This window comes from Puntigrus tetrazona, chromosome 7 (genome assembly GCF_018831695.1).
Source record: "Puntigrus tetrazona isolate hp1 chromosome 7, ASM1883169v1, whole genome shotgun sequence".
NCBI classification, from domain to species: Eukaryota; Metazoa; Chordata; class Actinopteri; order Cypriniformes; family Cyprinidae; genus Puntigrus; species Puntigrus tetrazona.
The window spans coordinates 39296451-39312228 of record NC_056705.1 but is presented as its reverse complement, the minus strand read 5'-3'; the positions used below and the strand labels follow the sequence as shown (position 1 = coordinate 39312228).

At 37.0% G+C, this 15778-nt stretch overlaps 1 protein-coding gene across 1 annotated transcript in view; it reads left to right on the top strand.

The window, feature by feature from the left end:
• Positions 1–720: 720 nt before the first annotated feature.
• Positions 721–15778, top strand: part of aco1 (aconitase 1, soluble) — a 19971-nt gene continuing 4913 nt past the window's right edge. The window contains 16 exon segments of the mRNA XM_043243736.1: positions 721–868; positions 5581–5720; positions 6541–6709; positions 6794–6931; positions 8070–8139; positions 8218–8401; positions 9422–9561; positions 9644–9815; positions 10094–10194; positions 11679–11795; positions 12809–12968; positions 13760–13874; positions 14537–14621; positions 14704–14860; positions 14968–15092; positions 15197–15301. Coding sequence (XP_043099671.1) covers positions 5624–5720; positions 6541–6709; positions 6794–6931; positions 8070–8139; positions 8218–8401; positions 9422–9561; positions 9644–9815; positions 10094–10194; positions 11679–11795; positions 12809–12968; positions 13760–13874; positions 14537–14621; positions 14704–14860; positions 14968–15092; positions 15197–15301 — 1935 coding nt within the window. The 5' untranslated portion in view covers positions 721–868; positions 5581–5623.

The following is a 15778-nucleotide window of genomic DNA, read 5'->3' as shown; positions in this document are numbered from 1 at the left end:
CAATTACATCTGAAAAGTGGCCTACTTTAGATTAATTAATTAATCAATCATTCAGATTGATTTAAACACTAACGTAATCAAAATGAGTGCAATTTACAGTGCATTTAATTTAAAAAGTTTACACATCTTTTGACACTTATTTTTTGATTAAAGTAGCTTGTTTTCCGTTTCGCTGAGAGAGAGAGAGAGTTTATTTGTTCACGGGGGCAATGCACATTAATAAAAATGACATAAATGTGCCAGAATTAGCCTATTTTTCTAGGCTGTTTTTCATAGACCCTTCACAGAATGTTAAAAAGCGACCCCAAAAAAACAAAAACACAAGATAATAGGAAGCTATCTGAACAAAATTAAATATTATAGGATTAAATTATATTATTTGGCAAATAAAGTGAAACTAGGACAGCAAAGGCACATAGCAACACGAGAATAAAATATTTTATTTATTTAGTAATTTGGATTTATCATTGATAGTGGTAAAACAATTATAATTAAATAGCAAAAGTCATTATTTGTCAATACATATGTAATTAGACACATCATATTACTATCACAGACACTTCTCTGTCATTGAGTTACTTACTAGTAACGTAAAAAACATGCATTGCTAAGAACTTAATTCGGACAATTGCAAAGGCAGTTTTCTTGATATTCAGATATAATCTGAATGTCAAAAACGTGTCACGAATGGTAAAACGGGGTGTTTCATAAATCAGCAGGTCTGAAAAAGCGCCTGTAACGTGCAGCAGGTGCGCGTGCCGGTCGTTTAGAGGGATTACGGTAAAAACCCCTCCACGCTGTTCTCGGTTCATCGCGGAGCCCAAACATCGAGTGACAGCGGCGCTCGGATCCGCTCCAACACCGAGAGGTAAGAGGATCCAACGGGCTCTTATGCGGTCGGATAGTGCGTTGCATGTTGTCCGTCGGGCTAATATCGCGACGGTCCTCGCTGTCGTGTATTAAAAGGACGCAGGTTATTAGCACGAGCGCGGTGACAGCTCGGCCGTGTGTTTGTGTTCGTCGGACGGAAATATCAGCGAGAGCTAGCCAGCGACCGGAGCTAAAGAGCACGCTAACGGTGCAAGTTAGCCTTTTGCGAGATGCTTTCTTTGTTCGGGCTTTTCAGCGAATCGTTTTCTGAACGCGTTCCCGGAAGAAAGAGAAGCTCCGAGTCCAGAGTCTAACGCATGGCACTGGGTCACGAGACCGCCTGGAAGGGCGCAGACATCTCCTCAGATTCATTTCCTTCAGGCTGCTGCTCTTGGCTCCGACTCTCATGTTTTCAGACATCAGACTGAGGTTCTCTGGAGGAACCTGGAGCTGATTTCCTGGTGATTTTGCAAACAGATAGCCTATGTTTTCAATTACAGAGAATTACGTTTCTTGTCATGTGACCCTGGCCAATTTAACGGCTTAAATATTTTATACATATATATGTGTCTGTGTGTGTGTGTGTGTGTGTGTGTGTGTGTGTGTGTGTGTGTGTGTGTGTGTGTGTGTGTGTATATGTATGTGTGTGTATAGTCACTCTCACTGGGGTATATTTTTCAGAGGTAGCCAAAAGTACATTGTATGAGTAAGAATAGATTTTTTTATGCCCAAATCATTAGTTAATTAATTAAAGAAGATATTTTGTAGATTCCGAGCATAAATATTAAATAAATATATTAAAACTATATTATAATTGTTATAATTAATATATAACATTTTTGATCATTAATATGCATTGCTGAGAAGTTCATCTGTATTACTTTAAAGGTCGTTTTCTCTGTAATTTAGTTTTGCGCCCTCAGATACTAGATTTAATAGTTGTCTCTCTACCAAATATTATCCCGTTCCTGTCCTAACAAACCGTACATCGATGGAAAGCTTGTTTATTCAACTATGCAAAAATCTCGATTTGGGAAAAAATGCACTTGTTACTGGTTTTTCAAAAAAACTGACCCTTATTTTGTGGTCCAGAGGGTATATTTCACGTCTAGCTTGAAACACAAAATAAGGATCGGGTTTTTGAAACTGAGATTGATCTTCAGAAGCTGAATAAATAAGTTTTCCATTAATGTATGGTTTATGACGGGACAATATTTGGTCAAGAGACAACTATTTGTAAATCTGGAATCTGAGGGTGCAAAAAAAAAAGTTTAGCAATGCATATTACTAATCAAAAATGATATTTTTACCATAAATTAAACTTCCATAAATTATTAAATGCATAGTATAGTGAATAAAAAAAAAACACACATCTAAATCTGTTTTTTTTTTTTTTTTTTTTCAGATTTTGGTGCATTTGTTTTATTTAGATTAAAAAAACTAATAAAAATGTTATTCAGATAAGTAAATAAATGTGTACTGAATAAGCAAACAATCAAATATATAATTAATCTTTTTTAAATCAAATTAATATATTTCTTTTAGGTTCAAACAAACAAGTAAAAACAAGTGTTGATCTAAATAAATTAAGTAAATAAATATGTCGGTACAGCACTATAATGAGTTAAAAGAAAAGCATTACGAAATAGTTTCCAAATAACATTTCAGGCATGTGAAGTTTTCCCATCTTTATGCAAGAAACTATAAGATCCCTTTCAGATTTTAGGACTGGGGTCTTCCCCGCAGCGATCATTTTGGGGTCTTTCTCATCGAAGAGAGAAACCTGCTTTAAATGGTTTAAATCTCGGCCCCTCAGTCGTTTAGTTGTTCTTCCTGCTCCGTCGGTTCTTTATCATGTATTCTCGCCTTCAGTTTGATGTGTTGCACAATTCTGGAAGAAAACCCACTTTGCCTGCTGAACAGCTCCCAGGAGAACTGAGTTAAACTGGTTAACTGGAGGAGTCCTGCTGGGATGAAGCACGCTGGGCCCCCAGGGGCCCCTCTGCCCTCATTTTTTAGCCTCTAGGTTTGAACGATCGTTAAAGTTCTCGGTCTGTAAACTGAAGCTTTCTGTTGTAGTGATGATGACTTATTGCAAAACCTGAATGAACTTTTGTAGTATTTGAGCGTGGAGCGATATAAAGTACAAGCTGCGCCGATAATCATCTAATATTTGACTTTTGTGGGACTGCTGGATTTTAAACGAAGTCGTTGCGTTCAGTGTCTAAATCTTATCAGCTCACCCATTCCCTGGGAACCGATCTCATCATCTTCTCACTGCTGTAGACACGTGAATGTATTGTTTAAATAAAACCATAATAAACTAAAATACATTACTTTTTAAAGTATTTTTTTCATATTTGCAATTAGTTAAAATAATATAATAAAATATATTATTTTCAATTTTAGTTTTATTTTTTTTAAAGGTAATTTTTTTTATAGCCTATATTTTTTAACCTTTAAATTTTTTTGCATGTCTTTATTTGTTAATATGATGTTAATATGTTTTATTTAATTCCAGCTTTATTTCAAGTAAAGGAAATTATTTTTAGCAGTAATAGTTAACAATAACGACGCTCATAATTTATTCAAATCTCTTATCGTTTGATAAGATGTGATCCAGTCTGTTATCTGTTGTTTTCCCCCTCGATGCAGAATTTTTAACAGTTAAAACAAAAGCTAAAATCAGCTAAATTGGTTTTGCAATTATTGCAATATCGCTTTATTTATGATATTGCGTAGTTCACCCAAAAATAAAAACTTTTATCAATGACTTACCCAAACCCGTAAGACTTTTATCTTAAAAAACACAAATGAAAATCCCGATTAAAAACCCGAGCCGTTTCTGTAATTGCGTTTAACTAAAACCTTGATTCATGAAGACTCATCAAGTCCATGTGAACAAAGTAATTGAACGTTTTCTGAAGTGGCATGAATTCACATATTCACAACTTTTTCAACTTTCCTTTAAGGGGTTAAACACGCATGTAGACGCACGTGGTTGTTGTGGCGATTAAAGACGTGCCAGGACCTCTGATCGGACAGGATTCAGATACGAACGGATTGATCGAAACGTTAGCAAACTGGTGTGAAGAAAGAGAGTTGGCTTAACTTCTGATTCCAGCGAGTCCTGGTTTAACGTCACGATCTGACCGCTCGCCTGATGCACGGCGGCCGGGCCAAAAAATCTAGATGCGTTTTTGACCTCGGACCACGAACCCTGTCACAACGGAAGCTGAATCAATAAGCCGTCCGTTCATGTACGGCTTGTTAGGACGGGACCGCGTTTGACCGAGATACAACTATTTTAAAGTCAGTAGGACATGCACGAAATGGATGGAACGTGATTTTTACTTGCCGTCCTAATGATTTCATGCAAAAGAGAGACGTGGATCGTTTTGGAGCCATGCGATGTATCGTTGGCCGTTGCTGCTTTTGGGCTCCAAAACGTTTCTTTTGGCCATCGCGTTGAATCCAAGGCAGACGCTTTGTCCGTGACCGTTTTGGAGAGCATCGTGTTTATCTCGTTGCGTAAAAGCGATCTGGCGTCCCTCTGAGATCCGGCAGATGTCAAGGCTGTGATGTAAACTGTAGACGAGTATAAAGCAGTGATAAAGCTTTGCCTCCTTGATCCGCGGTGCTGCCGGCTCGCCTGTCACGTACCGCTGAATTCTGGGAGTTCCCCGGCCCTTTGGTGTTTGATAGAGGTGGAGGAAAAGCTCTCATTCGCAAAACGATATTACTGAGGTTTGCTGGAGTTTTCAGGAAACTCTTTTAGATCAAAGGTGCAGTTATTATTTGCTTGTTAACGGCGAACGGCGAACGCTAGTCAAGCTTACTTTTAGAACGAAAAAATACACTTAAGCGTGTAGTGAATGTAATCGTTTTTTTGTTTTTTATGGATGCTTAATTGCGTGATGATTGCATTTGCGAGCTGATTTAAAAATATTAGATGTAGATGCAATCGCTAGCAGAACTTGTAAGCTTAAGCGTAAAATTAAGTGAGTGTGCACTTAAGTAGTAAAAAGATTTATGCAATTCTATTCTCTATCTTGTATGGATAGAGTACTGCTTAATGTACCGACAACATTTACAGTAAATTAAACTGCCATTTTCACTGAAACTTGTCCTGTATTTGTAAATATATTTGTAATTACGTACTTGTATGGCTGTGCATTTAAAAGACATATAACTATATAACTGATACGGTGTGCTTATTGAGCACATTTACGTTGCGCATATATTTAAAAATGCCTTCCTGTAATTACATCTGTACTGTAATTATCCAACCCTTGCAATTTTAACCCACGCTTAAGCATAAACACAATAGAGACACTTTACCTAACAATTAAGTACGTAGTAGTTAAGACGCTCTATTTAAAGTAGAGTCGCATTATTTATACATTTCAATATTTTAATTACACACTTGCAATGATGTAGTTGCAATGCAGTACTTTTAAATGGTTAGCTTAAGTTTTAAATGTGATATTGGATGAAACACTAGAGTTTAAAATACGTTAGTGCTGCTTCAAAGCACGACAAAAGTTAATGATTTAAAATGATTTAAAATGTACTTTCACTTTTGGCATTTGTACTCAAGTGCGTTAAGTCTGCCTTTAAGTAGACCTGCACTTAAGTGCTCTTTTATTTCATGAATGCACATGCAAGTTTTAAAATGCGCTACAAAAAGTGTTTTGTTATTTCTCTCAGCTAAAGGTTGACGTGTGCGCGGTGGGGAAGTGTGTTTTTAGTTATGACGAACCCTTACGCACACACCATCGAGCCTCTGGACCCCCAGAAGCCCGACCACAAGTTCTTTAACCTTAAAAAGCTCAAAGACCCCAGATATGGTAAGTGTTTTGCAATCGTGCCTCGTTGAATCCAGTAAAAGTTACAGCAGCTGCGGGGATTTCGTATGGGAAGCGACTTGGGCTGAGCGACGCCACCCAAAAAATTAATCACAAAATGGTTGTTCATGTCCGTCGTTAGCGATAATTATCACGGCGAATGTCACATTTTTATTTCTTTCACGTTTAAAGGCAGATTTTTGCTGCAGTGTGAAATCGGTAAAAACCAGACGGTTAATTGTGGTTTTGACAAAGATTATGTTTTCAGAGTCTTTACGCTATTCCAGTCATTCTTCTTTTTAACAAAATAGATATCACACATTTAGTCATTTAGCAGACACTTATATCCAAAGTCTCAGTTTTATTATTTTATTTTATTTTTTCTCATAAAGTAGCTTCAGTTAGGATGCAGGCATAGATTTATATTAATGATCAAAATCAGGAATATTTGTATAAATTGTAGCAAACGAATTAATGGCGAAATGTTATTGTTCTGATTGTTTGAAGTGCTTTTTTTAATTATTGGTCTTCCATAGTTGCATACATTTAGAGTAGAAATGTAATATAACTTCTAGGTCTGATTACATTTAGTAAAAACGCTATATCACAGAAAATGCTGTAATTGTAGTCTGTTACTCCTCCTTTTAATACATGTCCACATTAATAATTTGACACGTATACCCACAATCCATGGCAAATGATGACTATTTGTAGAATAGCAGCGCTCTTTAAATGAACATTATATCGGATAGTTATCAAACTCTTCATCTAGTCCGTGCTTGGCTCCACCTGACCGTGCTCCTCTCTGTACGTTTGCCTGAAGACCAGCTCCCCTTCTCCATCCGTGTGCTGCTGGAGTCCGCCGTGAGGAACTGTGACGAGTTCCTGGTGAAGACGGAGGACGTGGAGAAGATCCTCAACTGGAAGGTGACGCAGAGCCAGACCGTGGAGGTGCCTTTCAGACCGGCCCGAGTCATCCTGCAAGACTTCACGTAGGTTTTGAGCGCATCTCCGTAACCTGCTGCCTTTCGTCTGCCCGTTACGCGCTTGCCTCATCGTCCGCTCTCTGCGAACAGGGGCGTTCCTGCAGTGGTCGACTTTGCAGCCATGCGCGACGCAGTGAAAAAACTACAGGGCGACCCGGAGAAGATTAACCCGGTGTGTCCGGCAGACCTCGTCATAGATCACTCCATTCAGGTCGACTTCAACAGGAAGTAGGTCTTTGCCATTGAAAATAGTTTCTCAAAGCTGTTTTTCAGCTAAAAAGGTTCACAGGTTTTTCCCCTGAATATCTACCTTCTACAAATCAGGAGCTTTGCCTTTAAGTGCTTAATCACAAAGTGCACTTAAGCATACTTTTAAAATGAGTATTTCACTTTAGGGTTAATTTTAAAAGATTGTAATGAGTTTAGTTTCAGATACTAAACTTCACTTGTTAAACACTTAATGTAAGTGAAATGCATTATATAGTTTTATGCATTCTAAGTGCTTTTTGACCTACTTAAGTAGCACTAAAGAACGTCTTTATTTGTAATATCGTAATTATTTAGTTTGTCTCTGAAGTACTGTGTGGTTATAGTGTGCTGCTGAATTTACAGACAAGGCTAAATATACTTTAATTTTGTACATTTAATGTAATATTGAATAACGCACTACTATTAAAATTCTGATATTCTTTTCATGCGCTTAAGTATGTTATTCAGCACATCCAAAAGTGTACTTTTTAAAAGCACAAGATTATTAACCCACGTAAAAAAAAAAAAAAGAACTTGCACATAATGTAATTAAAGTGCGCTATTTTTGTACTTAACATGCTAGAAATAATTTTTTAGTACTTCTTAAGATCATCTAAGTGTACTTAACTGTTCTATTTTGCGACACCATGAATATGAACTAAAATGCGCTTTTAACGTACTATCTTTGTTTTAAAAAATGTATATCTTTCATACAATAGTACACTTAAGTGTGCTGCAAGTGGTAAATAAATACATAAAAAAACAGTAGTTAAAAGATAGTATGTTAAAAGTGCATATTTATGGCGTCTCAAAATAGAACAGTACACTTTTAGTATTAGTATTTGAAAATAGAGCACTTTAAGTACATTATGGAGGCTTTTATTATATTATCTGTAAGTACAGTTTTTTTTCCACTACAAGTGTTCATTCAGTACAATTAAACACAGTTCTTTTTTGTTTTTCTCGTTCACATATTTTTGTGATCTCCCAAATGCTCTGAAAATGAAAAATAAACACAAATGTCACTCGTCTTAAAATGTGCTAATTTTTTATAAAGCGTATATAATCATTTCAACGGTTCGGTACAAAAAGTTCCTAACCTTTTCTGTTCTTAAAGGTCTGACAGCCTTCAGAAGAACCAAGACCTTGAATTTGAAAGGAACCGAGAACGATTTGAGTTCTTGAAGGTAACGTTCCCCTTCCGTACTTGACACGTTCGATGCGACGAGGATGATTTCTTGAGAACTGTTCGTATCGGTCCTCAGTGGGGTTCTAAAGCGCTCCGGAACATGCGGATCATTCCTCCAGGCTCGGGAATAGTCCATCAGGTCAACCTGGAGTACCTGGCCAGGGTCGTGTTTGAGCGGGAAGGGTACTACTACCCCGACAGTCTGGTGGGGACGGACTCCCACACCACCATGATCGACGGGCTGGGAGTGCTGGGCTGGGGTGAGCGCCACTCAACCACAAGATTTCTTACTTGTGGAACATCTTTAGTTACTTTTACATTTATCGTTTTTGGCATGACTTAATTAATGAGTTGATATTATGTCATAATTATGACATAGGCTACATAAAACATAAATTATGAGCACTTAAGTCATGCTTGCATCATAATACTGACTTTCTTATAGTTGACTTATAATGTAAGGTATAGGCCGTAATTCTGGCGCATTTATGACAGTTGCAGCTTTTTATCTCATAACAATGACTTTCATATCATCTCTTTATCTGGCATCTCATCATTTTGACACGTTAATGTTCAAGTCATAGTTCATAAGTTATAACTATGCCAGTTTCAGCTTTCATGAGATTAAAAATTCAGATTTTTTTTTTGCATGTCATTCTCTTAACAACTTTTCATCTCAGAATCATGTCTTGGTATCTCATAATTTGTATATGCTAGGTATGAGTCATCGTATGTGTAATTATGACAATTTCGCTTTTCCATAGTTAGCCTTAGTCTCTCATAATTTTGACATTTCATGGATATGTCGTAATGCATGTCACTTATAATTATTTCAAATATTTTTATCTCATCATGCTGCATGTAATATTTGCCATAATTGTGGCTTATCTCATACTTTTTTGTGTGTCTCATTATATTTCACGTACATAAGTTGACCATTTCAACTTTTTTTAATGACAGAATTTCAATCTCATAATGTCAATGTTATTTTTGGTTACGCTTTATTTTAAGTTTTCCTTGTTACAATATAATTATACATTTTCCGTGAGTAATATTAATTAACTACGTATACTTACTATAATGGTTAGGGTTAGGATTGTGGTTTGGATTAGGGTTACGTAATTAATTGTCGTTATAACAGTAAGTGCATGTAGCTTAATAAAGCGTTAATTTGCTTTTGTTAATACATTGTGTAGTCACTGTTGGGTTTGTCAATGAAGAGAAAGACATTTATAAATTGGGTAGAATCTTGATAAACAAGCTCTGATCTTTGGGAGCAGGTGTTGGTGGCATCGAGGCGGAGGCGGTCATGTTGGGTCAACCCATCAGTATGGTGCTGCCAGAGGTCATCGGCTACAAACTACAGGGAACACCCAACAAATACATCACCTCCACTGACATCGTGCTCACTGTCACCAAGGTACACGCGTCTCGCCAAATATCTGAATTTCACGGTGACCGCGGTTTGCTTTGTTTCACTAGATGTTTTTTTTTTTGCTCAGCATTTGCGGCAGGTTGGGGTGGTGGGAAAATTCGTGGAGTTTTTCGGCCCCGGTGTTGCTCAGCTGTCCATCGCTGACCGCGCCACCATCGCCAACATGTGCCCTGAGTATGGAGCCACCGCTGCCTTCTTCCCTGTAGACCAGATCAGCATTCATTATCTGAAGCAGACGGGTACGGAAACCTTTTAAAAGCTTCTAGGAAACCTTTTAAAAGCTTCTTCAGCACATATATATGTGTATATATATAATATTAAATGCAGTTAGTTTAGTATGTTATGCTGTATATATATGATATATATATATATATATATGTGTGTGTGTGTGTGTGTGTGTGTGTGTCAAACGATTAATGTGTGTATGTGTGTATATGTATGTGTGTGTGTGTGTGTGTGTGTATATATATTCACTTTCTGCAACAGATTGGTCATGTTTTACTCCTGTGTGTTTAAGGGAGGGACACTGAGAAGCTGAGTTACATTGAGAAGTATCTGAAAGCGGTGGGCATGTTCAGAGACTACAGTAACACCGCTCAAGATCCACAGTTCACTCAGGTACCACATCTAAACCCACTCTTTCCCACATATCTGCTGTTCACAGATACACAGCGATGGCCAAAATACACTAGTATATTCACCAGCTAAAAATAGTTATTTCTTAAGTTAGTTCCTTTAAGTGTGTTCTTTCTATCTTTTGCTGTAGTGTGTCAGTACACGGTAAAAAATACTGTGATTTTTAACAGAAAAAAATAGTAGAGTAAAAACCTGTTAAACAGTACATTTCTGTAAAGTTAACAGGGAAAAACCTTAAATTGATGTTCTTACAATTCTCTGCATTGCATTTCAAGTTTAGTTTGAATTAGTTTCTTTTTAGTTTTTCTTATCGGTTATGTTTATTATGGTTGCATGTTACATGTTAAATGAATGTTTATTGCGTATTTCTGTTTAGTGTTTTGTGTGTATATGTGTTACTTTTTAAAAGCTGTTTGTGATGGGCTTTGGTTCATCGCGTGACTTTCTCATCACTACCTGCTTTTGGTGGTTATCAGTGTATTTCAAAAAGTACAAAACAGATTTTAGTACTTTAACAGGTTGGTATATTAGCATTATATCAGTTGATGAAATTACAGTATTTAACTGTAAATTTGAGTTAAATCCTAAAAACTTAAAACAGTGTTGCCGTATGTTGCTGTATGTTGCCGTATTTTACTATGTTGCTGTATGTTGCCGTATATTACTGTGTTGCCGTATGTTGCCGTATGTTGCCGTATGTTACCGTATATTACTGTGTTACCGTATGTTGCCGTATGTTACTGTGTTGCCATATGTTACCGTATATTACTGTTACCGTATGTTGCCGTATGTTACCGTATATTACTGTGTTTCCGTATGTTGCCGTATATTACTGTTGCCGTATGTTACCGTATGTTACCGTATGTTGCCGTATGTTACCGTATATTACTGTTGCCTTATGTTACCGTATATTACTGTTACCGTATGTTACCGTATGTTACCGTATGTTACCATATGTTGCCGTATGTTACCGTATATTACTGTTGCCTTATGTTACCGTATATTACTGTTGCCTTATGTTACCGTATATTACTGTTACCGTATGTTACCGTATGTTACCGTATGTTACCGTATGTTGCCGTATGTTACCGTATATTACTGTTACCGTATGTTACCGTATGTTGCCGTATGTTACCGTATGTTGCCGTATGTTGCCGTATGTTGCTGTATGTTACCGTGTTGCCGTATGTTGCCGTATGTTACCGTGTTGCCGTATGTTGCCGTATGTTACCGTATGTTACCGTATGTTGCCGTATGTTGCCGTATGTTACCGTATGTTATTGTATGTTACCATATGTTACCGTATGTTTCCGTACCACAGCTGCCAGTTGTTTTTTTACAATATAGGAATTATAAGTGTACCTTTCCAAACATTAATTTTGCCATTAATTGTGATTGTAAAAGTTCTGAACTTTTTTTCTGCACAAAATACCTATGACTGTTATTAATATGCCTGTCTGACGCAGGTTGTTGAGTTGGATCTCAGCACGGTCGTGCCCTGCTGCAGCGGTCCCAAGCGGCCACAGGACAAGGTGGCTGTGTCGGAGATGAAGCAGGACTTCGAAACATGTTTAGGGTCCAAGGTACATGACACGGAAACACACCACAAGACACACACTGCCTTTGAATCTAGAGATAACGCGGCATTCAACAGGCAGGTGTGGAGCCGAAGCTAGAGTGTTTCTGCTAAATAGAAATCATAATTTTGAGATACAAGCTGAAATACGAAATCATTAGTTCTGAAATAAAAAGGTATAATTATGATACAAAGAAGTGTAGGATGGTCAGAATTATTAAATAACTGCCCGTGCTTGATTATAGCTCGAGCTCATGATAGAGCAAGAAGCATAAATCAACGTTGCTGCGAATTCATAATTATTAGCAGATTATTTGTTTAAATGGTGAGCCATTGGAATAAAATTACGGCACGGTCGTAATTATGAGAAAGTTAAAAATGAGGACAAAGCCATGACTGACAAAAAATGTAAATGTGAAACATAGTAAATGTTCTGCGATAATCATTTATATTGAAGTCAGGCGTAAATTGAAATTGACAAAAATATTATGAAGGCAAACTTTTGACAAATTTGTTACAGCAGAGTCTTGTGATGGTCAAAAATATTACAAAAAGTTAAAATTGACATAATGCTATGACTTTTTTTTTATTATCACAATCATCATTTGCCAAATTAGATTTTTTTTTATGTGTGTGCCAGTATAGGAATAAATTTCAATTTCAAAATCCTGCCCCTCATGACTGGTTTTGTGGTCCAGAGTCGCATACTTCCCTTTGAAAAACGTCAAGTGTGAAGATACAGTTGAACTTGTTCACTTCTAGCCTCAAAGCTAACATACATGAGCTGTGGCCGTAACTGTAAAGTCATAAAATCCACAATAGTCAGGTTTCGATCTGGCTCTTTGAAGCGGTGCTTCAGTATTAAGTGCTGTGTGTCTGTGTGTGTCTGTGTGTGTGTCTGTGTGTGTGTCTGTGTGTGTGTGTCTGTGTGTGTGTGTCTGTCTGTGTGTGTCTGTCTGTGTGTGTGTCTGTGTGTGTGTCTGTGTGTGTGTGTGTGTGTGTGTGCTGTGCTGTGTACAGCAAGGCTTCAAAGGATTCCAGGTGGCTCCTGAGCGTCATGATGTTCGAGTGCCCTTTCAGTTTAACGGAGCCGAGTACTCGCTGTCTCACGGATCCGTGGTCATCGCCGCCATCACCAGCTGTACCAACACCAGCAACCCCTCAGTCATGCTGGGAGCAGGTACGTGTCTGTCCACACGGATGCCATCCGAAGAAAGAGGGTTATCACAGGCTCTTTTTCATATTTCAGAAGTGCATAGAAAAGGGCCTCCAAAAAAGCATGGACTCTTTAAATCCTTCCTAATTATTTAATTTTCGTTTTTATTTGACATTTATGTTTCTGTATAGGTTTTAAGTAATTACTTTAAAAATGTAATTACATTTTTGTATTTAAATAATTTAATTTTTTTTTTTCTTTTTAGCATTTCCATGAACTGTGTAGTTATTAAATGTCTCTTGGCTTTCAGTAGTTTCATGCAACAATGTAAAACACATTGTGGGCAACGAAAGACATGTTTATTCTTGCTCTAAGTGAATCTTGACTCTTTAAACTCTTAAAACATTAACACTGTTTTCGCTGTTAAAACTTTTACGTGATACAGTGCAGTCAAAATTTTAACAAATAGGAGAATACCAGCGTACTCAAAAAGTCACGAGTCATGAAATTAAAAGTTTAAATATTTAATAATATACTACTATATATATATATATATATATATATATATATATATATATATATATATATATATATATATATAATTTATTTATTTTTGTTTATTTATTTTTAATTATATTCATTAATTATATTATATATAAAAATGTTTGCCAGTCGTTTTTTAGGCCGTGACCCACCTGTTTAGAGGCTCGTTATAAACATGTCAACGTCCTCCAAATGTATTTTTTGTCACGTCACAGCTGTATATGTCGTGTGGTTTCTACAGTAAGGTAATGCTAATTCTTTATTTCTGCCAGGTCTTTTGGCGCAGAAGGCTGTAAAGGCTGGTCTCAGTGTGAAGGCTGTAAAGGCTCTTTCTCAGGCAGTGAAGCCGCACTACCTTAAAGAGCGGCCAGTCTTTCTCCAGGCAGGGTGGAGTCACCGTAGCCAAAGTCTGACTGCCTATGCCACCTTTTTTTATGCGCATTTTAAAATATTGCACAAAAGAAACGCCAAGAAACTCACTCAAAAGAGTAGAGTAGGATAAACGGTGACATCCTCCTCTCACAGCTAGGGTGAGGAGCTCATATTTGAAAATGAATATATTATGGAAACTGCTTTATTTTGTTACCATTTAATGCAAAAAAAACATTGCGTGAATAGCCCCAGTGTAATTTTTTTGTACTATTATAGTATTTTAATAAGCTTTTTTTAATTAGTTTTTATTTGATTCACTTTAAGCTTTAGATTAGTAATTTCATCTCTTGAACTATTTTATTTTTTTTAAATATATATTTCTATTTAGCTTTAATTTATTTTAATGCAGTTTAGTCATTTTAGCACTTAACTAATCTACTTTATAGAATATAATTTTTTTTTTAGAATTTTAGTATTTAAATACTTTAGAACAGCTAGTTGCCGAGGCAACGGTTCTGATTTTCATTCTATTTTTTTTTTTTTTTTTTTTTGGTTAGTTTTTTTTTGTTTTTCGATGCACATTTGCATTGCATTTCACCTTTATTTCAAGTAGTAAAACAATTTAGATAGAAATAAAAATAGCAACATTACTGATCATTTACTTGTATCACATTCAGTTTCGAGGTGGTCGGTTACGGCTGCATGACCTGTATTGGAAACAGTGGGCCTCTCCCAGAGCCGGTCGTAGAGGCGGTTACTCAGGTGAGCAAGCGTCCGCTCTATAAAGGTTTTGTATGATTATATTGAAATCGAGAGCGGTTTGAAGGATTTCCTCCGGTCTCAGGGTGATCTGGTTGCTGCCGGCGTCCTGTCTGGAAACAGAAACTTCGAGGGTCGCGTCCATCCCAACACACGAGCCAATTACCTGGCCTCTCCTCCTCTGGTCATCGCCTACGCTATAGCAGGCACCGTGAGAATAGACTTTGAAAAAGAGCCTTTGGGTGAGTGATGTTTAACCTCGCCAGTGGTCGGCTCTCCCTTAAGATCATCGAGAGCGCTCATGTTTCTCTGTGTGTGTGTGTGTGTGTGTGTGTGTGTGTGTGTCCAGCTGTGAACTCCCAGGGAAAAGAGGTGTTCCTGAGGGACGTCTGGCCCACGCGGGAAGAAATCCAGGCGGTGGAGAGACAGTTCGTCATCCCTGCCATGTTTAAGGAGGTCTATGAGAAAGTTGAGGTGTTGTTGACTAACAAACTCCTTTTTGGTGAATCGGTACGGTGTCTGGTTAACGAAAAACACGCTTGGCTGATACCGTAGTGTCCGTCTGTTTCCCTGTTTAGAAAGTGAACGAACGCTGGAACTCTCTGAAAGCTCCTTCTGACAAGCTCTATACCTGGGATCCCAACTCTACTTACATAAAGCCTCCTCCTTTCTTTGATGGACTGGTACTTGTGCTTTTTTCTATTACTATACCTTCATAAAAAAATGTAGTACATGTTTAGAAAAAAGTACTAATTTTTTCATGTTTTCAGTCACTTAATTGCATGTCAGATGGAAGCATATTATAAGTTAAATTTATATTAAATGCAATAAATAGCTCAGATTTAGAATGCTTTTTGATTTGTTGAAGTCTGCCTTTTATATGCAGTTTTATTATTACTACTTTTGCCTTTTGAAGTACGGTTAAAGTACTGCTTATTTATAATAAAACATACCCAACTGTCATTTATTTACTTTATGTCATGCATTTAAATATATTTCTTACTACAAATGTTTAGTGAAGAAGTTAAATTGAGTGCATTTGAAATATTAATTTTAGCTCTTATTTAGCACAAATTTGAGTACTTTGCATGCTTTAGTATGTCAAAATAGCAATTCTTTAAAGCTCGGTAAAAGATTATGCAAAACGCTAATTAAGTTAA